Source organism: Ammospiza caudacuta, chromosome 23 (genome assembly GCF_027887145.1).
Source record: "Ammospiza caudacuta isolate bAmmCau1 chromosome 23, bAmmCau1.pri, whole genome shotgun sequence".
NCBI lineage: Eukaryota > Metazoa > Chordata > Aves > Passeriformes > Passerellidae > Ammospiza > Ammospiza caudacuta.
Window position 1 is genome coordinate 1,708,675 of NC_080615.1, and position 24,726 is coordinate 1,733,400.

The window sequence follows — 24,726 nt, forward strand, 5'->3', positions numbered from 1 at the left end:
GTGCTAATTTCAACTCCTCCTAAAACCATGCATCTCCAGCAAATCTCTCAGCTATAACAATAAAAGGTTTTGCATACAGATCTGAGTACTGAGGGTTTGTAAAGCACCTCAGCTCGTCCAGCAGCACTTTTCCATACGATCTCAAGAAGTTTCTTTTCCCTCTGGCTGAGGCAAGAGGATACACAAATTACACCCAGCCATCCTCCAAAGGCTTCTATGGCCAGTTCCTCCGGCACAACATCCTGTTCCTGACATTTACCAGCAGCAGAGGATTTGTGGAAATGGGAAAACTTACCATGACATTCTCCCAACCCTTGCTGTGAGAAAACCTGTGAATTCAGTCTGGAAGTGCAAAGGCCCCTGTTCCTTCCAAACACTTCAGCATGTGTGTTCTGGATACCTCAATCAATTCTCCAAATTTAACTATGCAGCTGGGAATATTTGTCATCAAAACCACCAGTCTTGGTGTTTCTGTGTGCCAATAGGCAAGAAAAAGGGTAAAATGCAGGTAAGAATTACCTTAAATCCTGGTTTGAGCAGCATCATTTAAAGCTTAACAATGTGTGAAACAACAAAGAGACACAGCATTGCTTTCTGACCAAGGTATTTTTCAGGGAATCACAGCCCACAGACCATGGAAAAAGAAAATCATCCACATCTCTACATCTCCCTGGGGACCAACAGTGCAGACAGACCAGGAGCTACACAAGGAATTGAATGTTCTGTCGAAAAATAACAGGAACAGCATCTGCCAGGTCTGTGTACAATAAATAATGAGGTCCCCTGTAATTAAACTCCCACAGGCACACATCCTAACCAGCCTTGGAGAAGCAGGGACTGCAATGAAACATGTGTCCACCTCCCACCTATTTCAGGGTTCCTGTGTCCACAGCACATGACTAGCAACGCTTTGGGTGGACAACGGGGTCTTTACTGATCACTTGAATCTTGTCTGGTCATGGAATTCCAGAGTGGTTTGGGTTGAAAGGGATTTTAAAGATCATCTCATCCCAACCCCCTGCCATGGGCTGACTCTCAACTCAGTGAGTTTTATTCCCTTCAGGCTTCATTGGGAGAGAAGATGTTACAGGAAATATCAATCCCATACCCAGGCTAGCTGGGAACTGTACAACAAACACAGCCACAGCCTCAACAACGTCGTATCTTCTTTCTACTTTATTGACATGATGAACATTAGTCATGTATCAAATATGGGGTAGCTCTATCACCTAACATGGTAACAGGTAATTTTGGCTGCTCTGCTCAAAGAAACCTTCTTGGGTTTGGAGTGTGATCCCACTGAACCTGTCAAAACACACAGCACGATGATTACTATTTGCTCTTACTTATATTTATTCAAATAAAGAAGAAACATCACCAAAAAACTCCAACATTTTATGCACCAAAACCCTCAGTAAGAGATTCAGCACTGCAAAGATAACATTTGGGCAGAAAAAAAAAAAAAACCCCAGGAAAAAAGTAACATCTGTGGATCAAAGGGGAAAGAGATTGTTTATCCCCTTCTTTTCAATCCAAGCTCAGTACACCAGGTTGTAACCTCTGCACTGAGCTTCCCATTAGTGGCAGCCAGTCTATAACAACTTGACACAATGACCCCACTTCTACTCCCAGGAGGATTGTTAACAATGGGATCACATCACCTCCATGGGGTGCAATGCAAGCTCTCACTACAGTACTGGAATCCACACCAGTGCAACTTAAAGGCAGCCAGGTCCTGGAGAAACCATTGCTCAGGAAGGCATCCTGCTTCATCCTCTGGGTGTGCTTGCCAAATGTGGGAGCCCAAAGTACTGCCTTACTTGGTTTTCTCTGCTCCTCAAGGCTTTTTTCTGGACACAAAGCATTGGTCTTCTTCCAGCCCTGCTCCAAAAGGAGAAAATATAAGAATAAAATACAAAAAAAAAACCCAAAAAACAAACAAAAAAACCCCAACAAAACAAAAAAAAACCAAACAAAAAAACCCCACAAAAAAAAACCCCAAAAACCAAACAAAAACCCCCAAAATAAAACAAAAAAAAAAAAAAAATAAAAACAAAATGAAAAATTAAAAATTAAATAGACAGTACTCACTCTTCCAGGGAGTTCCCATGGGGCTGGGAATTGCAACTGGTCTGAGGCAGGAGGAATTTTTCTTTCCTCCCAGACTGTGCAGCACATCAGGGATGTGTTCAGACTAAACTGGCTCTTGCATTTCTTAGGGGAATACAGTAAAGGTTTTGGAATATAATAAAATCAATGCTGCTGGTGCTCCCCTGTTCACCCAGTCCAGCCCTCAGCCATGGCACAAACATTTTAGATACTGATTATGAACTTTTGGATGATGATTAGTGATGTTCTTTCACTAAGTCTCCTAATGCTATCTTTTACATTCAGTTTTGTTCTCCATCTCTCCTCAGGAAGGATCTCCCCACACTGTTCTGCTGCAAACAAAAGGAGACTCCAACAGCAAGGCAGACACCCTCTAACTGGAAGGTTTCCTTTGGAAGTGACTGGCTCCAAGGAGCCAGTAAAGGTGTTGGAGAAAGATTGAAATGACTGCAGGGCTCTCAGACACTTCCCAAGACCATCCATACACCCACCCCCAGCCAGCTGGAACCATCATTTTGCTTCAAGGGTCTCTCAGCTGAGCCCCCTGCCCAGCAAACATCCCATCTCCCAGGAACACCAAACCCCTGGCTCATGTGCCTAACCCAGTTTCTGATGATAAACAAGCAGGAGAGCAGCTGCCCTCCATCCTTTCCATCCACTGGCCACCCTCCTTCCCTGGGCAGATTTATCCACATTAAATCATTCACAGTCCCACCCTTCAGATATTTCCTCCACTGCCTAAACCATTTTGAAGCCAACATTGCCTTAGCCTGCAGCAGGGTGTTCAAGAGATCCATGAAGGAGATGTGTTAAAGCACTTTATTGGTGATCACAGATAGTCTGTACATTCAACTTAGTACAAAACCCTCTCCATTAACCCCAGAGAGAACGACAGCCACCAGGAGCTTTGAATGCTGGCTTGGCTCCCTTCTGAGGAAGCAGAAGGGAAATGTTAGAAAAAATAGTCTGGTTTGCCACTCCAGTTGGACTCCAACAGCAAACTAGTCCTGCAGTCTGCAGCCTGAGCTGCAGCTCAGAGAATTAAGAACTCGTGTCTACCAAAGGGATGCACAAGGAAAGATTTGGCATCTCCTGTCATGCTCTGCCTCAGGGTCCTGTCTCCTACTTCTGATGCTCCACTGTAAAGTGCTGCTGTAATTTATCAAGACTAATTAAAAATTTCATCTCAAGAGCTCTAAACCATCAGGGAAGAGATTTCCATGCCCACCACAGCCTCATTTGTCATCCAAGCTGCTCTCTGGCAGCAAGGCGCCACCGGAGCTCTTCTTCCTTCTGTGGAGGCACAAGCCACAGTCCAACTCCACATCAATGTCCCCAAATTTCAGCTGGCAGGACTCATTGCAGCTGCAGGAGAGACAGTGACAATGGTCAAGGACTCGTGGGTAGTGAGACCCACTGGCTCACCCTACCCTGCGTGGGCAGGCTGCTCTGTGGCAGCACGGAGCCCACTCCTTCACGCCAAGCCACGCTTGTGTACATATGGACACCCACACTCCTTATCCCATGACACACTGGTGCATGGATTTCCCAGCCCACTCCTGGAGCTGGGTGCTGCTCGTGGCTGCCCAGCCCGTGCCCTGTGCCAGGACCCCTCATACCAGCGGGATGCAGCAGCGTTGGCGGCCACCACGGCGAGGGCACCCAGGTAGTGCCAGCAGAAGCACATGGTGAGGAACAAGAGGTTGCTGGAGTCGCTCTGGTCCCAGCCTGGTCCTCCCCACGGAGGGGACAACACAAACCCAATCTGGTCACAGATGAAAGAGAAGTCAGACTTTAGCACATCCCTCCTGTTTTCCTCCTGATTTTAGCCTACCTGCTGCAGCTGACTGTGGACTAGCACTGTAACCCCAAGTAACACCTGCGACACTGCCCTTGGCTTCCCCAACCACTGACACAAGGTGTCAGGAGGGGATGGATTCTCTGCAGATAATCCTTAGGGCTTGCAGTGCAAGCCCAGCATGCTGGAAAAGGGCAGCATCCAAAAAGTGACATTGCCAGTCTGTGCATTTCCCCCTAGACCAAGAGATTGGAGATTACATGAGCGATTTCCAGATGTTTCCAGTTACTTGGAACAAACAGAGGAAGAAAATGGACCTAATAAAATTAATAAAATTTCATGATTGTGATTTCCTTCCCCTATGGGCTCCAATTTCCATTTTCCATTCATTTCCAGGTCTGTCCACGCTGCTACATTACACATGCACTTCACGATGGCAGCTGTGGCACTGAGCCTCATTTCCTATTCTTATTTACAAAGATATTTGAACATCCTGGAAGTTTAACCCCAACAGATGTGCCTACAGGGGCAACTCCACTCCACTCAGCTTCCTAGGTGCAAAGATCTGAGGAGAATGCTGTATAGACACTGACCTGCCAAAGCCAAGAGCCCTGGAGCAGGAAGGAGCTGGTCCTGAATGTCTCCAGGATGATATGGTCTCGGTGGAACACCTCTAGGAGGGCACAGAGGGCTCCAGAAAAGATAGCCATGGCCAGCAGGGAGTGGAGGTGCTGGTCCAGCACAGCATCACTGTAGTCACGGAAACAGAAGAGCAAACCTGCCAAGATCCACCTTGTGTTAGCAAAGGACACTCTGGGGTTTTCTCTTAAAAATCGTCTGAAAACTCACTCTTAGGCTCCAGGCCTTGCCGTGATCTGCCTTGGGGAAAAGAACCAGAGAGCCACCAGCTGCTGTCACCACCTTCCCTCTGCTACCACCAGGCAGCCCCAGCACTGTCTCAGCTCTGCTCCCTGTACCTGTGGGAGTCTCCGAGCCCCTTTACCTGGGGAGATCCCTGTGTCCCAGCCAAGGCTGCAGGAGGAGCACAGGGATGGGCACCTTGAGCTCAAAAGATGGTGGGGAGCTTTGTATCTGTCCCTCTGCATCCAACCAAGGTGGGGGGATGACACCTTTTTGTAACTTCAGGGTGGGAGAGCTGCTGGCCACCAGGAGAAGCACAGATCCCTCAAGCATCCCCTGTGGCATCCAGCTATGGTTGGATCCATATTTAGGAGGAGCAGGGAGGGGGGTGACTGTCACAAAGCCAGTGTCATCGTGCATCCACACTCCCTCCAGGTCTGCCTTTGTGGCCCCCAGACTGCCCAGGAACTGTCACACCCATGAGCACTGCAGCAGTTCCCTATTCTGTGTCTTCCCCCAGCACCAGGTACAATTCACCTTCCACAAGCAGAGCCAGGGACAGCGAGAGCCGGTCTGAGCCAGGGGGCAGCTTGAGTGGGGAGTGTGAGACCACGTCTGTGATGCCGGAGAGGAGGAAGAAGAGATAGATGGTGGAGTAGTGCCAGTGGGTGAGGTCAGTCCAGCTGTGCGTCTTGGGGCTGTACAGCTGCAGGTGGGGACCAGTGGGGACAAACTGCTCCACCAGTATCCCTGGACAAAGATAGAAAAGGTCACTTTTCCTTATACATGGGGAAATTACAAGCCTGAGGGAATGTTTCTTTGCAGGTGTGGAGCTGTAAAATTCCTCTGCTGGTGTTTGCCCAGGAGAATGACAGCAAGCTCCTTGTCCCAGGGTGTGCCACAAGCATGTTCCTAAGTCCCACTAAAACAGGCCCAGTGTTGTGGAAGAGTTGCTGCTGTGCTAGCAGATATTGGGGCACAGACTCACCATCACTCTCTCTTACCTACTAGAGCAAAGAAAGCTTTGACTGCGCCTTCGAAGAGCTCCGCGTGCCCACGGCCCGGCTGGCCCTCAGCACCCCCTTTCCTCCTCAGGTACTTCAGGGGGTACCTCACCGACCACCACAGGCCAAAGGCGAAGAAGAAAGTGCCCCGGAGAGCACTGCCCAAAAAAGTTGTTGGCATTAGGCTCATTCTCTGGACCTGCAAGGACAAACAGTGCCTAAGGACCAACCAAAAGCTCCCCAAGGGAGTTGTTGGGCTGCTCAGCATCCTCAGGGATCCACAGCATGACAGAGCAGGTGCACATGGCTCAGGTGCAAACCAGAATCAGGGAATACCAGAAATGGGAAATCAGCACAGGGAAACTGCCACTGTGCACCACTGTGTATATGTGTGTATGTATGTATTTATGTGGCTGCATACAAAATCAACAGAACTTTATGCCAGAAAACAATACAGTAGTGCCCAAGAAAGTGTAACAGCTACTAGAAGAGGAAGCACAACAAAGTTTTTACTAATAAAAAGCAACATGACAATTATTTCCTTAGACCATAAACTTGCTCCAAACTAGGCAATTACCAGGGTGTGAATCCAGTGCTGGATTAGGAGCTCCAGCCAGTGAAGGCTTTTCTGGGCTGTGCAGGAGGAGGCAACCCAGGAACCATTAACATCTGGAAAAAGAGCCTTATGCATATTCCACACAACCTTTGTGTGGCACACAAGTGGTGATTTGACACTAGAGATTTCCTCTCCATAGGAAGAAGCATAAAGAAATCCTTGACCAAGCCAAACCAATGCCAGAGTACCAACCAAGTAGGATGGAGAGGAGCGAAGATACAGCAAATTTATATCCTGCAAAGTATTTCAGCCATAAAAAGATTCCTTAGAAAAATCCCAGTGTAGCAAGTACAGAAAGGAATAAATAATGATCAAAGTGTTTCTAGCATTGTTTTACCTGGGGATGGTCTTATTCCCTCCAGAAAGACCTCTTGATCTCCTTGCTCTCTGTAAGCTTCTACCACCTAATGAGGACTCACTTTTCTCCTCCTCATGGGCTTTCTGGTCCTTTTCTGCAGCTGGGATGTGCACAGAGGAAGGCATTACTCATTCCAAGGCTTCCACACTGACCTGCCCTTGCATCACAGATCACATCCTCACTGTGTTTAGAAATACCAAAGCAAATTACAAAGGCTGGATGAACAACCCCAGCACGTTCTCTGAGTCCTCCCACACTAGAAAGTAATTAGGCACTGCAAAACAAGGGTAGGATGTGGCATGGCAAGTGCCTGAGGTGAGGGAGAGCTCTGCACCACGTTCCAGGTCAGGTTATGGCTGCAGAGCTGGCATGGGTCAGACTGGCTCAGCTCTGTGTGGCAAACACAGGATTGGAATGTGGAAACCATTGTCATCCTTTGCATCTCTGGGACACAGGCAATCTGGGAAAGGCTCAAATCTATGCTAAGGTTTCCTTTCAGGATGGAAATTACTGAACTGCCTTTCCAGTAGCTGAGAAATGACCCATCCAGGAGCTGGGAATCACGTATGGCTCTCTGCTCTATTTGGGGTGCCTGCATTAGGGTGAGGTGGTTGATGCCCCAGCAGAACCCACATCTTTCTTGATTATACCCTGGGCACTCCAGCCAGGACACTTCTCTTCCTTGCACAGACATCTACATCTGAAGTGTCTAACAATAAAGCACATTTAAGCATAGCACAACTGCATGATACATAACTAAATTTTACCATTGTCCTACTTGTGACTGCAAGGGCAACAGCCTGAAATTGGAGTACACCCTGATTGAGAGACATGTGAAGAACATTAATTTGGCATGATGAAGTGGAGGAGAGAAGGAGAGCAGAGACATCCCAGAGTCCAGAAATGACAAACGTGTCCCACCTGCAGCCCCAGAGGCTGCTCCAAGGCACACCAGCATCCAGGATTAACCTGGGGGTCTGTCACTCCACATCCACCTGCTGTGTCCCCCTTGGTGTGAGTTACCAGCAGACCCAAACTGCTGTTTCAGAGCTGTCCGTGGACTCTCCTACCCTGACCATCCCTCTCCCCAGCAGAGCAGCCTCACTCTTCCTTGCAGCACCAGGGACCCCCTTGTTTCACAACACCTCTGCAGCCCAATCCAGCAAGGCTCTGGGGAGTTGGCACGAGTCTCCTTTGCTTCCCAGCAACTGGAAACAGCCCTTCAAAAGCCACCACCGATCCCAGAATGGTTTGGGCTGGAAGGGACCTTAGAGTTCATCTCTTTACAAATCCCTGCCATAGGCAGGGACATGTTCTACTAGACCAGGTTGCTCCAAGCCCCTTCCAACCTGGCCTTGAACACTTCTAACACTTCTAAGAATCCAGTCATGTCTTGGGGCATCCCTCTTGTAGCAGAGATGGCCCAAACCACCATCAGACAAGCAGAAGTTTGCATTTTGCATGTAGCTCGCTCACCAAAAAAAAAAAATCCCACCTCCTTTTATAAAACAGCCACTATTCTGCAGCAAAACCAGACGTTTCCAAGCAACAGTCCACTTGCACAGCTCACATATTTGAAGCACAGAAAAACAACCCCCACATTCACAGAGCCCCTCCAGCAGCCCAACAAGCCCAACCCTGACACCCCTGACCCAGCGGCTTTTCCCACTCCAGCTTTGGAGCTCATGCTCACATAAAAGCTCATTTAGCTCCAAGGAAGTGGCAGCCAGCAAAGAGCAGAGACACCAGGTTATTTATTCCTCCTGGGAACTGCTCTGTCTGTCAGAGCACTTGAAATATGGCAGCAGACAGAAGTCATTACCTGAGCTGCCCTTCTCCCTCCACAGCTTCCAGGCTGTGATGCTCCTGCTCAGTCGCCCCCGGGAGCTGCCTGCTGTCCTTGCAGAGCCATGCCTGACTGCTCACAGCCTCCTCAGCCTTGGCTTGGGAAGGACAGCATTCCTGCCCAACTCCCAGGCTCTCCCCTGGAGCCACTGCAGCTCCAGATCCATCACCATCCATGATTTTGACCCCACCTGCTCTAGTGCAGGGGATTGCTGCTGTCCCTCTGGATGTGCCAGCACTCCCTACAAGCACCCATCAGCATTTCAGGACAGCCAGCATGTGTGCAGAGGACAAGCTCAGCACCTGGCTGCTGCAGACATTTGGGAGGGTCTTCTCTTTGCAACTCCTCCTCCATCCTTGGACATTTCCAGGGATCCAGGGGCAGCCGCAGCTTCCCTGGGCAGCCTGTGCCAGGGCCTCACCTTCCTCACAAGGAAGAATTCCTTTCCAATACCCCATCTATCCCTGCCCTCTGGCACTGGGAAGCCATTCCCCCTGTCCTGGCACTCCAGGAGTCCCTCTCCAGCTTTTTGGGGCCCCTCCAGGCCCTGGAAAGGGCTCCAAGGGCCCCCCAGAGCCATCTCCTCTTCAGGCTGAACGACTTCCATCCTCTGCATCACACAGCTACAAAACACAATAATCCCCCCAAAAAATGGCTAAAGCCAGAGATTTCTGGCACCATCAGCACCACTTCCACCAGCCTCACCCACAGCTGTCATCACAATGAACCCTTGTCTCTCATGGATGTTCTCCCCATGTTCCTTCTTTTCAAGTTCCAGCAGCCATGGCACAGCTGCTCGCCAATGTACAGATGGAAGAGTTTACCTGTGACTCCTGCCTGTCCTCCTCCCTCTCCAGATGTGTCAGCAAGGAGCTTATTACTCAGAAGAGGCTGATAAAGGGAGAAGCCACCACGGGGAGGTACCCCTCAGACAGGATGTTTGGAGCTGAACATTCCATGGGCCAGTTCAAAGCACCCTGAGTCAACCACCTTTCACAACCTGGGCCACCTCCTGTCTGCTATTAAAAAAACAGCCGACAACTCTCCTGGAGTTTGCCACAAAAATCAGAATAAGCAGCCAATTCCTGCTCCCATGGCAACCCTGTGTATTCAGTTGTTAGATGGGGCTGGGCATGACTGGGGAAAGAGCCAAGCAGAGAGAAGGCAGCAGTAAGGTCTGACAGGGCTCTGCTGCAAGTCTGTGAACTGGGCTGCCAGGGACATGATAACCTTTTAGGAGGTCCAATCTTATAAAAGTTGCCTGAGGACAGGAGATTTTGGGCCAGAAGTTCACAAACCAGAGCAGAGCCTTTGTGAGCTTCCCCTCCCAGCCCACAGCAGCTGAGAAATGTGGGGCATGGCCCTCTCTCCCCCAAAAGATGGGCAGGTAGGACACAGCAGCATGTTTCCACTCCTTTTCCTCTCTAATACAACAACGCTGCCCTTCACCAAGCAGCCACAGACACAAGCCACCTTGAAGCTGCTGCCCATCCCCTGATGACTGCAGAGATGAGCAGTGCAAGTGCTACAGCCAAATAAATACCTCAGGCCACCCAAGTGTTCTTATGTCCTTCCAAAACATTGAGGTGATGGTGCAGAAACATTCAGCATTACCCCAGAGCCCTGCTCAAGCCCCTGACCCTGGCACAGCCACATCCCCAAGCCAGCAGTTCTCCTAGGAAGTTGAATATTTCTCTCACTTGTGTTGCCAAACCCACTCCAAGCAAGCTTGCAGAACCAGCCTTGCCCAGAGCCAGTGACCCACAGGAACCCAAGGCTGGAGCAGTACAGAAGCAAAGCAGCCTCCCCAGGGTGATGGGCTGTGGTCCAGCAGAAAAACCACCAAGCCATAGCCAGGAGCCTTTTATTCCCATTATCTTCATATCAAGTGGGAGGAAGGAAGGAAAACAAGAGGTTGTGCCGTACACCCATCACTGCTCACTTCCAACGGTGCCTGAGAAGCAGGATGGCTGGAACAGGGATGGGTGAAAGGGTCCTGGGAGGCTCACAGCAGCAAAGGGGCTTCCACAAATGGCAGCTTCACCCAAGCCTGAGCTTAGGAACTTGTTTCAATATTAAATCCAAGCATAGGGAGAAACACAGCCCTCATGGGAGTTCTTCCTTACAGACCTACCCCTGAAAATAATGCAGGATGAGAACCATACCTTTTTGCAGCAGCACCATCTGCTGAAGAGGACCTCTTCGAGCTCAAATTTCCTTTCTGCAACCACCTACCTCTACAAACCACTGCCACAAAGTGCAAGAAGCTGCTTCCCAAGCTGTAGGAGTCAAGCCCTTGGACAAAGTGGGGAAAGATGAAGTGGGAGTCCAGCAGCTGGAGAGTGATGGGAAGAGCAAGGCCCAGCTGGAAAGTACCTACACAGAGGATCAATGTGCCTTTTTCCATAAAGGGCCAGTAAAGAGTAAAGACCAAAGAGAAAGACTCTTTGAAAAGGGCAAGTTAAGTTGCAGACAGTGAAGGAAGTTTTCAGTGCCGTAAACAGTTGTGGAAAGGAGGTTTCTTTTAAACCATCCCCATGAGAAAAATGAGGATTTAACTCTGATGGGTAGTTGGGAGAAAAGATAACAAATCCCCCAAAATCCCCTAGCAGGTCACTGAAACTCCATGCATGCTAAAATCACTGTTGGCACGAATGGATGTGATTCCATTTCAATTCTTTAGGAATATACCCCTTCTTACTCCTAGGAAAAGACTGAAGTGTGTCCAACTCCCTCCAGCTCCTCAAGCTAAACCCTGAATTGAATTTGATTTTATATTTTTGGTTTTATCTTGTTCTCTTTCTCTCAGCTGTAACTGCAACATCTTCTCCCTGAAGGTTCATCATCAGCCTCAGTGCTAATGAAAAAATGTGATAATGTTTGTCTCCTTCCTGGGGGTGGTGGGAGGCACAATCTAATTAAAGGTTTGCCAGCAACTCAAGTGCTGCAGATGGATGGTTGGATGGTTGTTTGGGAAGTGCAAGGTATTATTATTATTATTATTATGACGAATGCTAACACCAGCTTTCATAAACAGGCAACAGGAGGTAAAGCAGGTGGTAAAAGCAGAGGCAGGTCTTGTTCTGCTGCTACGCCTTCATTTCAGCCTCACATAAAGTGGCTGTGCGGGTGGCAGCAGGAGATCCTATCTCTGCCCAGGAATGAGTGGCTCGTGGATGGACTGTGCTGGCTCCTGATGAAGGGTTTGCCTCTCCAGCTGTAGGAAGAGCAGCTGCCAGGACCTTTGGCTGCTTTGGGGTGTTGTCTGGGCTCCTTTGTAAGAGAAGGGCAGGATCAGCAGCTTCTTCCGGCCGTGGATGAGCAGGACACCTGAGTGACAAAATCAAACATCAGACTGTAATCTTACAGTTACATTGTAAGAAAAAAACATCCTGAGACACCACCTCGGGATCCCACTCTTTTTTGAATCAGTGTGGATATGGATCCAAGCACACTCCCAGCCCACACCAGCTGTGTGGCCAAGGGGTCCAGTACAGAGACACTTTAACTCAATTTATAGAATCATAGAATGGTTCAGGTGGAGAAAACCTCCAAGATCATCAAGTCCAAATATTATATGCTGAAAAACATGATCCAGAAAAACTGATTGATATTAATGTTGTATTAAAAGCAACTCTCTGTCTAGGACTGTTCTAAAATATCCATCACTCATGAAATAATTTTGAGGACAGCTTAAGGTTGCACTTCTATATAGTAAATAATCTCTGTACCTCTGATCCAGACACCTTCATGCTTTGTTTGAGTACCTTAACTATTTACAAACTGGTTTTAGTTGAAATGAAAATCATTAATTCTCATGCAGAAATGAACTCAAACTGTATTTCCTTCCTTAATCATAGGCTGGATCTCTCCTTTCCTGACCTTCATACCTTGGAAAAGAATGTGCTCCAGAGCTGGAAAACAAATTAGTGAGCACTTTGCTGACAGTCCTGGGATGTTTGTGGGAGCAGGGAGTTAATGAGGCAAACAGAAACTATTCCAGACACCGGGGCTGTGGAGGAAAAAGGTGTTTTATTGCCATACAGTGATAGGGACCAAAGACAGGAGGGGGAAAGGAGACAACAACTTAAGAGCTGTGAAGAATTAAATAAACCCTATCCCAATTCCAAAAGGAAAGAATGCTTTTAAAACCAAAGTCAGCCTTTATTTTTGCCCTGTGCTTTCATTGTTCTCTGGAATGGAAAAAACCTCTGGCTTTGGAGGGTGGGTAGGAGGAACATGAGTGCATCCAGCTTGGATCCCTTCCCAGTCCAACAGCAGCTGCTGCCCTCCCCTGGCTGTTTAATGGGAATAGCAATGCTTGGGCTGTTTCCTAAAAGACAATTATTCACAAAAGACCAGAAATAATTCAGAGCATCACAGAGGGCCTTTTTGCTCTTCAATGAACCCGTGCCTGTCCTGCAGCACTCACTTGGTTTGTCCCCTTCCTCATGGGGGCGAGGGGGTCTATGCCATTAGCAGGGGGCAACTGCAGAGTGGTTTGTGTCTCCTCATAGCAGCCAGAGGAATTTGTGATGTTTGGAAAAAATATTCTGCCTTGGCAGAAAGAAAGATATCTACAAAATGCTCCTCATGTTCAGTGGTTATGACTCATGAGACCCAGTCATGAGTTTATGAGATGCATTTATGAAGATGTAGCTCTGCTGCTTCATTCTCATCATGCCCAGTCTGTTTGCACCTCCCAGTGTCCAGGCCTGCAAAACAAACCAGCTTGGAAGTGGATATACAGGAATGCTAGCATTCAAGGAAAGCTACTCTTTTTGGCATAGTTAATAAGCAATAAAATCCGAGCTGCAGTCCCTATAGTCTGTGACAGCCCCTTTGCACAAGGGGGAAAGGGTTAAAGGACAAATTTTGCCTTCCCTTGGCCTGTGTAGTCATGAACATGAGCACAAAAATCTCTTGCAAAACCCCCACCACACAGAAGGGAGAAGATCTCAGTGCAGAGCATCCTTCCACCATGGGGTTTGAGATAAAGAATGGTAATTTACCTTGTGCTGGTGGTTATTTTATATATTTATATATATAAATGTATATATACAATTTTTTTAAATCCCTGTACTAGCATATTTTCCTCCTGTCTAGGAGATGACATTTCCAGTCACTTTTTGCAAGAAATTAGCTAGTAAAGGCAGCCTAAAATGAACCATGTGCTTGTTTCATCTTGCTTTCCAAGCTGAGGGGATTTATTTTCAATGGAAAACTGGGACATTTCATGAATCCCTGCTCAATGGCCATGTATCTTACAGTCCTTTAGGCTTTGCAGCTCTGAGAGATGGATTTTTCTAAGCTATTATTACACAGTCCATAATTTATCAGTCTTAAATTTAAGGATATCAGCTCAGTGAGGATTTTTATTTCACATTTATTTACTCTCTTAGCCTTTAAGTGAACAGGAAAATTATTAACAAAACCCCTCTTTAGTTCAAAGCTTCAGAAATGACATTTGTATTGTGTGCAATCAAGCCCTGGTGTTGCAAAAATTGCCATAATCTCACATTCAGCACTCTCTTACTCGTCCTCCTTGGGGTGATGCCTTGCTCCAGAGGTGCATGACCTCAGCCTGGAGATTTCCCTGACTTCAATCACAGCAGGTCAAAGCCTTCAGGCTCTTGGAAAAGTCAGCTGGCCAAAAGATGCCCTCCATCCCTATGGGAGCATACAGGGGAGCCCACAGGATGAAGTAATCTTGTCATGCTGAATTTCTGTGCTTTGTTTTGCTGCTAAAAATCACTTCAAGCTGTGCCCATGTCTGAGCCAGAGATATTTGGGTATGGATGGAGGGCAGCCACCCCTGTGTGCTCAGCTTTCCTTCCAGCAGCACCATGGGGGCACCTCTCGTCCAAACAAAAAATATTTAATTTGATTTGTTTCTTCTGAGAAAGGGACTGTTCATGTGTTTGGAGCAGGAGTTTTGCATCCTCTTCACTCTTCATCAGAGCCATTCAAGAAGGCAGCCTGGGAGCTGCTGTCACCCTTCTGCTGCCGGAGCCCCAGGCTGATGTAGGGCTCTCCACTGCCTCTGCGGAGCCTCTGGAGACAGCTGCAGCACAGGAGCAATGAATCATTATTAGGAAAAACTCCTACCTAATGCCACTCACCAGAACCTAAATTGCTATTGATGGGGGATTGAGTGGTTTTTGTCATGAATAAAGTCTATTTGATGGCACGGACTGAACTATCCATTCTGTAGCTTACACAGCATCCCTCAGAGCATCCCTTAAAGTGGGATAATCTTCTCATCCCCTTGGAAAAGCCAAACTGGGGACTGGTAATGTCTTAGTTTTTGTACCTCTAAGAATTCAGTGACCTTCAACCGCTTTGAAGTCCTTGCAAGGCAGAGGATGAAGTGTCAGGGGTCCTGGTAATGCTTTGATGTCTCTGTCAAACTAAAGTTTGACTTCAGCACTCATTGCAGAGGAAAATAAGCAGTGTGACTTCCAGGAGCACCTCTAGGGACTCAGTTGTTTGACTTCCCATTTACTGCCCATGCCTCTTGCTGACACTATTTTGCATTCTGTACACTCAACAAATACCATGCCTTAAAACCTGCAGTAGTCTGGGGCTGCTTGTTCAGCTGTGATTTTGTACTGCAGGAAGGGCTGGGTTCCATCTGTCTCACTACAGACACCCTGCCCTGCCTGCCTACCCCAGCCCTGTCCCACACCTGTCCCAGTCCCTGTCCCAGCCCTGTCCCAGCCCTGTCCCAGACCTGTTCCAGCCCTGTCCCACACCTGTCCCAGCCCTGTCCCAGCCCTGTCCCACACCTGTCCCAGCCCTGTCCCAGCCCTGTCCCAGACCTGTCCCAGCCCTGTCCCACACCTGTCCCAGACCTGTCCCAGCCCTGTTCCAGCCATACCAGTAAGCGAGGCTGAAGTTCACGGCCAGGATGGCCACAGCAGCTGCCCAGTGCCAGAAGAAGCACATCGTGAGGAACATGATGTTGCTGTGGTCATTCTCATCCCACACGGGACCTCCCCATGGCTGGAACAGCACAACACCAATCTGGGTGGAACAAGAAGTTGGTGGAACAACTACATTGGGAAAAAAATAATAGAATCCCAGAATGCCAGAATTGTTTGGGTTGGAAGGGACCTTAAATAACCTGTGCCAGAGCCTCATCATCCTCACAGAGTTACCTTTATTCATGTGGTGACCGAGGAACTTGAGCCCTGACCAGGATAGATGTTTTTGCTGAGAGTGAAGTTCATCCTTGCAAAGTAAGTCTGTGCCCAAGATATCTCTTTTTCTGTTCAATATCCAGAACAATTGTCCCTCAACATTCCAAACTCCAATCCATCCTTTAAAAACTCCACATTTTGTATTTTACCAGCTCAGACCAATTTCTTACCTCTGAACAAAGGCTGATTTGAGCAAGCACAGCCTTGAAAAATAGAAGGGAAAGTGGTTTGGTTTTGGGTGGTTATTTTGGTTGTTTTTTTGTTTGTTTATTTTTGGTTGGTTGGTTGGTTGGTTGGTTTGGTTTTGTTTCTTTTTTTGTTTGGATTTTTTTTTGATAGCTTAGTTTTGAGAGCAATTATCTCCAACTGATTTCTTTGCTTTTCCAACTCCTACCAAAGTAAGCAGCTGGCGGTATTTTAACTCTGTTTTATTGCTGGTGGAGTTTGTATCTTTTCACTAAACCAGAGGGAGGGCTGTAGGGAGCATTAGACACATTAAGCAATTAGTACTTGGTTGTTAGGTACTGTAAAATGTTGCTCACTTGCTTTTTCTCTTCCCCCTGGAGAAGCAGTAAGCCAAAACAAACAGCTCTTGCAGCAGGAGCAGCCATCAGAGATGACCTGTGATAAGTAAATTTTCATTCTGGATTATGAGCTATTTATGAAGTGAGCCTGGCAAAATAATCCTTGGGAGATGTGTGATTGATATGTGATGTATAACTTGTTCCCCTCTTTTCTCTTTGCTTCATTGCTCTGGGGAGGCAGAACGGACCTGCCAGAACCACGTTCCCTGGACGATGGTCAAGAGGGCTCGGAACATCTCCAGGACAATGTTGTCACGCAGGAAAACCTCCAGCAGGATGCTTCCAGCCCCAGCAAAGATGGTGATGAGCAGCAGGGAGTGGACGTGCTGATCCAACATGGGGCGGTGAAGGACGTGGTAATAGAAGAGACAACCTGCCAAAACACGAGCCCTGCTTGGAGCAGCATTAACAGCAGCAGCCATGGACACTGAGCTGAGTAAATCACCTGCCTGGATGGCAAATTGAGACAGGCCATCATGGAAAGAGGGGACTCCACATAGCACCATCCCCTAGGCCTCCTGGCATCCCAGCATCCTGGGGGCAACCAGGGGCAGGAGGATCTGAACAATACAATGACCAAGGACAGGGTAGTTTTCTTCCCACATCTGTCACCTCTTCAGATGACCCTTCCCTTCTAGCCAGGTTTCTGCTGTGTCTTTCCTTCTTATTGCTAAATTTCATCATTTTTTGGGAGCTGTAAATGATAGATTTCCTGGTCATACATGCCAAAATGTGCATGTGGAGCTGCCCCTGCTGCTGCTGCCTCAAAAACTGCTGTGATCAGGAAAGGAAAATTAACAGGAGCTGTGCCTTCATTAAGGAGGATTCTGTATAAACAAGACCTTCTTTTCCCATAGGAGAGTGTTGGAACTAGATGATTCTTAAGCTTCCTTCTAAACCAAGTCTTTATATGATTATATGATCCAAAAGGGGTCTGGAATCCTGGCTGGCAACTTGCAAGGCAGCCTGAGGACAGAATGATATTTGTGATGTGCTGAAGCTGAAATAAATCACTTGCCATGCCACGTGCCATGCAAGGAGATGAGGCTAATGATGCCTGCAGTGCAATTAATAGCTCTCAGGGGAACATGGGGCAGGGGAACAGCCTGTGGATGGCAGAGGAAAGCAGAGTTCACCAGCCATTTATCATAATGAGGAACTTCATTCTACTGCTTTGCACTGCAGTAGCTTCAGAAATCCCAAACCAGAACCTATCCATGCCTGTATTTCTCATCTCATTCCATCCCAGCCTGCCATAATATATCCCCTACAATGTGTCCTATCTCCAGAGGCATCTGGAACCATATCTCAGTCATGCAAATTTTAGCTCTTCTCTGACTTGGTGCCCAATATCCTTCCCCTAATTAAGCACCATCTTCTACAAACCTTCAACAAACACAGCCACGGCCAACATGAGGCGATCCAGACCCTGCGGCACCAGCTGGGAGAAGAAGGTGAAGACGTCTACCACCCCGGAGAGACCGTAGAAGAGGTACATGGTGGTGTGCTGCCAGTTCATCAGCTTCACCCAGTCGTGCATCTCCCCGCTGTACAGGTACAGGTGGGGACCGTCGGGGACAAACTGCTCTGCCAGCATCCCTGCAGGACACCAAGAGCATGCAGTTTCTGGGGCTTCATTTGCAATGGTTGAGACTGCTCCTTGCTGCTGGGGGTTCTGAAGCAGGAACTGGTGAGTTTGCATTAGGGAGAAAAGACCGGATGGAAAAATCAGGCCTGTGCTTAATGGCAGCTCAGCTTTGGGAAGCTGTATGAGAATTGCTTTCCCATATCAAACTATACCAGAGATCATGTCAACATGGACATCAAGGATGCATCCAGGCTGCCCAGGGGAGTGCTGGAATCACCATACTCGCAAGTATTCAAAAATACGTGAATAGGGTGCTCAGGTTCATGGTTTAATGGTGGATGTGGCAGTGGTTAGTGGTTGGACTTAATGACATAAGAAGTCTTTTCCAGCCTTAAAAATTCTCTGATCCTTCCACATCTGGATCAGTTTCTATGGAGTCAGGGCTCCTGTACAGTCATCAGTGCGGGCCAGGTGAATACTGACATAGCAAGTGAAATATAACCCTTACCTGTTAGAGAAAAGAAGATTTTGATTCCCCCTTCAATGGCATCCACACGCTGGAAACAGTAAGCCCTGTGGGATTTTTTATTTACTTTCTGGCTGAGATACTGCAGTGGGTATTTCACAGACCACCAGAGTCCAAAGAGCAGGAAGAAGCTGCCTGGAAGCGCGTGACCCTTAAAATTTGCCATCCTGTCAACCTCTTCTGACTACAAGGCAAAGAAAAACAATGTAATTATTCAATTTACACAAGTTATTTGGCATAGCACTGGGAAAAAATAGGATTTCCCTTTCAGGGAAGACTGGAGTGGGCTTGACCAAGCACATGGGAATAGGAAGGAGCACAGGGAACCCCTGGGACCTCTCTGAGGTCCTTGCCCCAAGATTAGGAAATGTCAAAAAAAGCCACAGTTGTTTCAAAAAAGCCCCAAATGTTCTGCAGTATCTGACACATCCCAGCCTGAACCTTTAATTCCAAGGATCTCTCTCAGAAGTAGATCCTGCTTTTCTTGCTCTTCTGAAAGTATTAGCGAAAGGATCTGCTGCTGACCAGGGCTTTTCAGGACCAGGCAAGAGAGATAATATATAGGGAAAACAGGAATGTCTAGGAGTAAACAGCAGAGTGTTTCTTTAGCTTCATGAACAGCCACAGAAGTGGTGTGCTAAGTCCAAAATGTTTTAAATCTCTGGAATTATTTCAGGCCATGGAAGAGTTGAAAAAATCCTGCATCTATTCCACAAACCAAAGCACTTTCTTAAAAATATACCTTCAAAAATACCCCAAAAGCTGCTGGAAACAAAACATTGTGGGTTTGGGCAAACCAATCAAGTTGCTCCCTGCATCCTGACCTGCTGACACTCCTTCCTTCTCCTGAGCATCCCTAAACCAGGACTTGCACCAAGCTGCTGGAGCCTCTGTGCCAGAGTATGCACACACACGTGGTTTGTGCACTCTGGTTTGCAGGATGCTGGGGGACCCATTTCCTGGGAGAATTACAGCAGTTAAACCCAGCCAGCTCCTGTTTGCCCTTTGCTCAATTAGGTTGAGAAATGATCAGCTCTTTCATGTGGGCTCAACCACATGTTTGACGGCTGCCTTGGTGTGAGGTAGTGTCAGACTGGGCAATTAGGAATGTTTTAATTGATAACAAGGCTGTGCTGCTGGTGCTCAGGACTTCCTTCTCTATTTAGTAGCATCTCTGTAACAATCCACACTTCACCGTGGGCAGAAACCATCTCCCTTGTGGAGTGAATGCTCTCCCTCCACAGAGCAGATGTTGCATGGTTTGGTGCTGGATCTGACCTCCCCATCCCAGACATCCTGGTTATCCTGAAACTGCCTTCCCCAGCAGCATTTTGGGCTTCAGTCCCCACTTGCTGAAAATATAAACCAAAAATATTCTTATTCTGCTGTTGCACAAGGGATAATTTGTGTGTGGGGTGAAACATGAGTTGTTGCTGTCAGCCTTGGAGAAAGGGAGTTGTTTCTTTGGTTTCATTACTATCTAATTTCAGGTTGGTTTCTCCCAGGGACACCTTGTTTCATCTCTGGAAGTCCATGCCTGGTGCAGATACCATCTCCCAGAGGACTCTGTCCCCATGCAGGAAAATCCACAGGGTTAAAACTGATCTCCTAAATCCCTGCAACCGATCCAAGCTGGTTTAACCAAACAACTAATCCAGCAGGTTGAGCAAAGCAAACATTGGCTCCATGAGCAGACATCACCCTGGTAGATGCAGCCACACAGGGCAGCACAGGGGGCTGATGTTCCTGCAGTGCCACCAGGCTGGTTTCCATCCTGTCCTCACCAAGCACCTCTAACCTATCCCAGTGGGTTCATGAAGGTGAATTTAGGGGGGATTTAATCCAAGAATGGAAAAGCTGTGCGTGGAAAGGGCATGGTATGAGCTGGCAGCTTTGCAGGTCACTATTAGCAGTGCAGGATTCTGCCTTATTTCATTACTTAAAAGGAAAGATTTATTGACAAAGGGTGCATTGGGTAATTAAACAGAAAATCAAACCAAGATGCTGTTTACCAGCAGGGCTAGCACAGTCCAGTGGGTTAATACAATCATTTCTGCAGTCCTTTGAAAAGGGTGACTGGGAAATGGGAGCATCCAACTGTTTCCCTGTGATTAAGGGAGCGGCATTCCCAAGCGATGGAGGGGGCTGAAAAAATCTGTATTTTCTGGGTAAGTAGAGAATCTCATCATATACATGAAATGGGGGTAATGGCTTTAAAATGAAAGAGGGGAAATTTAGATCAGTAACAAGGATGGTGAAATATCGGGGTAATCACTGGAAGCAGAACCAAACCCATCCCAGAATATCACAACAAGAAGGATTGCTACCATACCCTGTTGTATTAATGCTACAATTATAACACGACCATAGCAACATATACTCAAATATTTAACTGATGTAGCCCTTGCAGTTACATATTAAAGGCTGATATAATGCAGGGCCTGGTGGTTTTCCAGCTGAGATCAATGCAGTCAAACTGAGATGACCTGAAGGGTACACCGATCAATCACAATTAAAAGATCAGCTAAGGGGGGTATGCACAGCCACCTTACAGTGCTTATGTGATCTGGGCTGAGCTCAGGGGGTCATGGGGACTCTTTTGTGGTTGCTGGTCTCCATTCCTGCCTTATAGCAGGGAGCACATGGCTCAGCTGGGACAGGTGACCCACAAAACTATTTCTCCTTCTTCTCTTCCTCCTCTGAAAAACATGCAATGGGTAAGCACAGGGGAAAAACCAACCACAGTTATGTTGTGCCCTGAGGCAAACAGCTCTTGTTTATCCCTGTATCTCCAAAGGAAGTGAGACATGCTTACAATCAGCAGGGAAAAGAACAAGCTGAAGGTCCAGTGGGTGCTGGTGTTGGTGGCCACAGCCACCATAGCAGGGCATCCCTGCTGAATGTGACTTTGTCCCTTCCCTCATCACCCAGAAATGTTTGGCAACACCCCTGTGTCCCTGCTGGTCTGTCATTCATGCTCTTTGCCCCCTGTTTATCATGGTGCCCTACACTGTGTCTGCTTAATGATTTACTGTTTCATCTGCTCTTATCACTTCCCAGAGGAGCTAGTTTTCCTTGGTTTATAGCTAATGCACCCAACCACCAGGAGAGGCATCTGGAGGATGGTAAGGAGTCTGAGAGCCTGATTAGGCTTTCACCTCCTTCTTCTCACACTATTCTGGTAGCCACAAGCTCTCTTTTTAGCCATAACCTGGGCCATTTTACTATTCCAAATATTTGGTTTCCTGAGGGCTTTTTTTTTTGCTTTGGTTTGGTTTGGTTTTTTGTTTGTTTGTTTGTTTGTTTGTTTGTTAGTCCATTGATAGTCTATCAGTCAAGGCATCATTTCCATTTTCCCCAGCTAGGAAATCACAGTCTAAAGTTCACCAGTGGGCAGAGCTGACAGCCATCACCCCTACAATTAACTTTGCCCTTCAACCTGTGTGAATCAGGCAGTTCAGACTCACCAGAGCTGGTTTGCTCACTGTACCTGTCCTTGGGTCTCAGAGCATATGTGGGTGACAGGGATGGTCCCCAGGGAAAGGCTGACTCAGGGAAGAGGACAAATGTCTTGACTTGTGGTGAAACCACCCAAGCTGAGCCCAGGCTGAGGTGAGGAATGCCACCGAGATGTGTATCTGGAAATAACAAAGCTAGTTCCAGCCTTCCAGAGGGGCTCTTGTGTTGAATCTGCAGTTGCAGGAGTACATCAAATCCAGACCTACAGACTGACAGCAACTGAGGTGCTGTGCTCAAAAAACCATCCTCAGTCAGCCCCTTCCCTGTCCTGCATGTCCTCTGTGTGTCTCCCTGAATACAACATAACCCACTGCCCAAACCCAATGGGGATGGCAGTGAGTGAGCTATCTCTGACACAGGAGTGAGCCATCTCTGCCTCTGAGGACAGAGAGATGGCAGGACACACCTGAAAGGTATCAGGACAGGCATCACTGAGTGTGATAAGCTCTCCTGTACCCTATGCTTCCTCACTCATTACCAGCACTGTCTTATTTGTCTGCACAGGCACTCATAATCATAGCAGCACTTCCATTAGCTCCCACAGGAGCTGGATCTCTAATGCATTAATGTCAGGCTAAAACCCCACTCTGAACCATTTCATCTCATTATTGTCAGGCTCTCTTTTCCCTCTGTCTCTGCCTGCACCAGGGAGTGTTAACAGTGACACTGAACAATCATCTTCCTCATACTGGTGAGCTCAGCTGCTGCTGGAAAAGCAGGAAAGCAACATTTCTGCCTCTAAAGGATCCTTAAGGTGCTTGGACTTAGGTTGGAAAATCATCATCATAGGACACTATTAGGCTCAATTGCCAGGAAGTGTCTGAAGGACCATCAGGTACTGCAGTGGCTGCTGCAGTGGCTGCTGCAGTGGCTGCTGCCGTGGCTGCAGACAGAGAACACAAACTGAGATAATCCATCCTCCTGAAATGAGAAAGTTCAACATGAAAGTTCAAACAGGGATGAAAGTTTTAAATTCAGGATGTTGGACTAGAGGTCTATTTAATAGACACAATGGATCCACCTGGAAAGAGACACTGAGGGAGGGAGATACAAAAACTGATGATGGAGAGGTTATACAGCTCTGCTTCCTCTTCCTTACGCTGTCTCCATTTGTCTCCTGTTCTATAAACCCCTGGTTTGGATTCTCCACCCCTATTCTTGCTCTGAGCCCTGTCATCAGGGAAGCAGCAAGAAGCTACATCCCAGCAAAGAAAGCTGAGAAATAAAATAAATTAGTCAAGGCCTAATTACAGAGGCTCAGAACAGGCACTGCCATTCCTTTGTGACCTGCATTTGTTTATTTGTGATTTTAAGACAGTGAGGTCTGACTTTAAAAATTACCTGTTGGGGGAAATGCACTTTACCATCTCCAAAGCCATTTTTCTTTGCCTCTATGTGATGGTAAAGATATTAAAGTGCTTTCTAAAGGAGTGGATGCCATCTGTGCCCTGAAGTGCCACCCTTGCTCCATGATGTGTGATGGGGCAGCCCTGACTCCAATAACCCCTCACAGGCACCAACCCAAAATAAGCTCAAACCCAGTATTATCACCATCAAAAATGCGACAAAAATCAATATTTCTAGAATCCCAGAATCACAGAACAGTTTAGGTTGTGGGGAGTTTCAAGATAATACAGTTCCACCCCCTACCATGGGCAGGGGCACTTTCTACTAGCTGAGGTTGCTCCAAGTTCCCTCCAACCTGGCCTTGAACTCTTCCAGGGGTGGGAGAGCCACAATTTTGCAGGACTCCACAACTTCTCTGGGCATTTTCCAAAGAGGATATGAATGCTTGTCCTCAAATTGTTCCAATTGCCCCACAATGTGACACCTTTAAGCACTGTGTTAAGCACTGTGTGTCTTCAACATCCCTCAAGGAAAACTATCCAAGACAAAGGATTAAAACCATTTCCATTGCAATATATACCCAAAGTACCCATAAAACACATAACCCTAAGCCTGCTAAGTACCACAGTTTGTCTGTGGGTACCCCAGAGCTGTGGTCCCCAGCATCCCCCTCAACAAGCTCCTCAAGCCTCAGCTGTCACACCCTGTCCTGCCAAGGTGAAGGGTTGGTAAGTTTTTAATGATAAGCTGGTAGGAAGAATGGAAAAAGGAAGGAAAAAACCTTTCTCTGCAGCACAGGTGGCCCTGTCCACAGCAAGGGAGATGGCATGAGATGAGCTTTAAGGTCCCTTCCAACCCAAACCATTCTGGAGCTCTACAAATCCAAACTGTGAGGTTTTAGGCACTGGAAGTGACTTTTCTGGGTATTGATGTGGCTAGAGGAGTTTTTGGTGGGGAGGGAGTGGGGAGGGAGTTTTTGGTTCAGTGCACGCAGCAGCAATTTCAGTTTGGCTGCGAGGCAGAGGGTTTGCATTTAATTTGGCTGGGAGTGGAGCAGGGAGCCAGCAAGGGCTCCTTGCAGAGTGGCAAGGGGGTTTTGGGGCTCTGCTAGCCCCAGGCTGCCCTGCTCTCACCTCTGCCTGCTTTGGGGCCCCACGTATCATGTTTATTTTTCAACTTCCTCCTTGTAAAAGGTTGCTGCAGGTTTTCTGGGCTGTCCCACCGGCTCCCAGCCCAGCAGGGACAGCAGCCAGTCCCCTGTGAGCCCCTGCACGGGGACCTCAGGGCAGGGCGACCTCAGGGCAGGGCAACCCCCGGCGGGCTGAGAACACTTCAATCCCTCCCAAACTGGCTTTCCTAAGGGAAGCA

The 24,726-nt window shown here is 47.7% G+C and overlaps 2 protein-coding genes across 2 annotated transcripts; both read right to left on the bottom strand.

Moving 5' to 3' along the window:
• Nucleotides 1-3,028: 3,028 nt before the first annotated feature.
• On the bottom strand, nucleotides 3,029-6,835 carry LOC131567498 (transmembrane protein 45B-like). Its single transcript, XM_058819142.1, has 6 exons — nucleotides 6,726-6,835; nucleotides 5,773-5,971; nucleotides 5,306-5,518; nucleotides 4,501-4,685; nucleotides 3,729-3,874; nucleotides 3,029-3,474 (listed from the first exon to the last, which is right to left on the bottom strand). Exons 2-6 carry the CDS (start codon nucleotides 5,960-5,962, stop codon nucleotides 3,345-3,347), a joined length of 864 nt encoding a protein of 287 aa, XP_058675125.1. The 5' UTR covers nucleotides 5,963-5,971; nucleotides 6,726-6,835; the 3' UTR covers nucleotides 3,029-3,344.
• A 7,171-nt stretch (nucleotides 6,836-14,006) lies between these two features.
• LOC131567491 (transmembrane protein 45B-like) lies at nucleotides 14,007-18,672 on the bottom strand. Its single transcript, XM_058819136.1, has 5 exons — nucleotides 18,475-18,672; nucleotides 17,765-17,977; nucleotides 16,567-16,751; nucleotides 15,473-15,618; nucleotides 14,007-14,656 (listed from the first exon to the last, which is right to left on the bottom strand). The coding sequence occupies exons 1-5, from the start codon at nucleotides 18,656-18,658 to the stop codon at nucleotides 14,539-14,541; spliced, it is 846 nt and encodes a 281-aa protein (XP_058675119.1). The 5' UTR covers nucleotides 18,659-18,672; the 3' UTR covers nucleotides 14,007-14,538.
• Between the last annotated feature and the right edge of the window lie 6,054 nt (nucleotides 18,673-24,726).

What these genes read in the sequence shown, in the direction of transcription:
- LOC131567498 (XM_058819142.1), bottom strand. Translation starts at nt 5,962, where the DNA reads ATGAGCCTAATGCCAACAACTTTTTTGGGCAGTGCTCTCCGGGGCACT. An exon ending in CCTGGCTCTGCTTGTGGAAG is followed by an intron (nt 4,686 to 5,305) that starts GTGAATTGTACC and finishes GGATCTTGGCAG; the next exon opens with GTTTGCTCTTCTGTTTCCGT. An exon ending in AGGGCTCTTGGCTTTGGCAG is followed by an intron (nt 3,875 to 4,500) that starts GTCAGTGTCTAT and finishes ATCTGTGACCAG; the next exon opens with ATTGGGTTTGTGTTGTCCCC.
- LOC131567491 (XM_058819136.1), bottom strand. Translation starts at nt 18,658, where the DNA reads ATGGCAAATTTTAAGGGTCACGCGCTTCCAGGCAGCTTCTTCCTGCTC. An exon ending in AATCTTCTTTTCTCTAACAG is followed by an intron (nt 17,978 to 18,474) that starts GTAAGGGTTATA and finishes GGTGTCCTGCAG; the next exon opens with GGATGCTGGCAGAGCAGTTT. An exon ending in CGTGGCTGTGTTTGTTGAAG is followed by an intron (nt 16,752 to 17,764) that starts GTTTGTAGAAGA and finishes GTGTTTTGGCAG; the next exon opens with GTTGTCTCTTCTATTACCAC.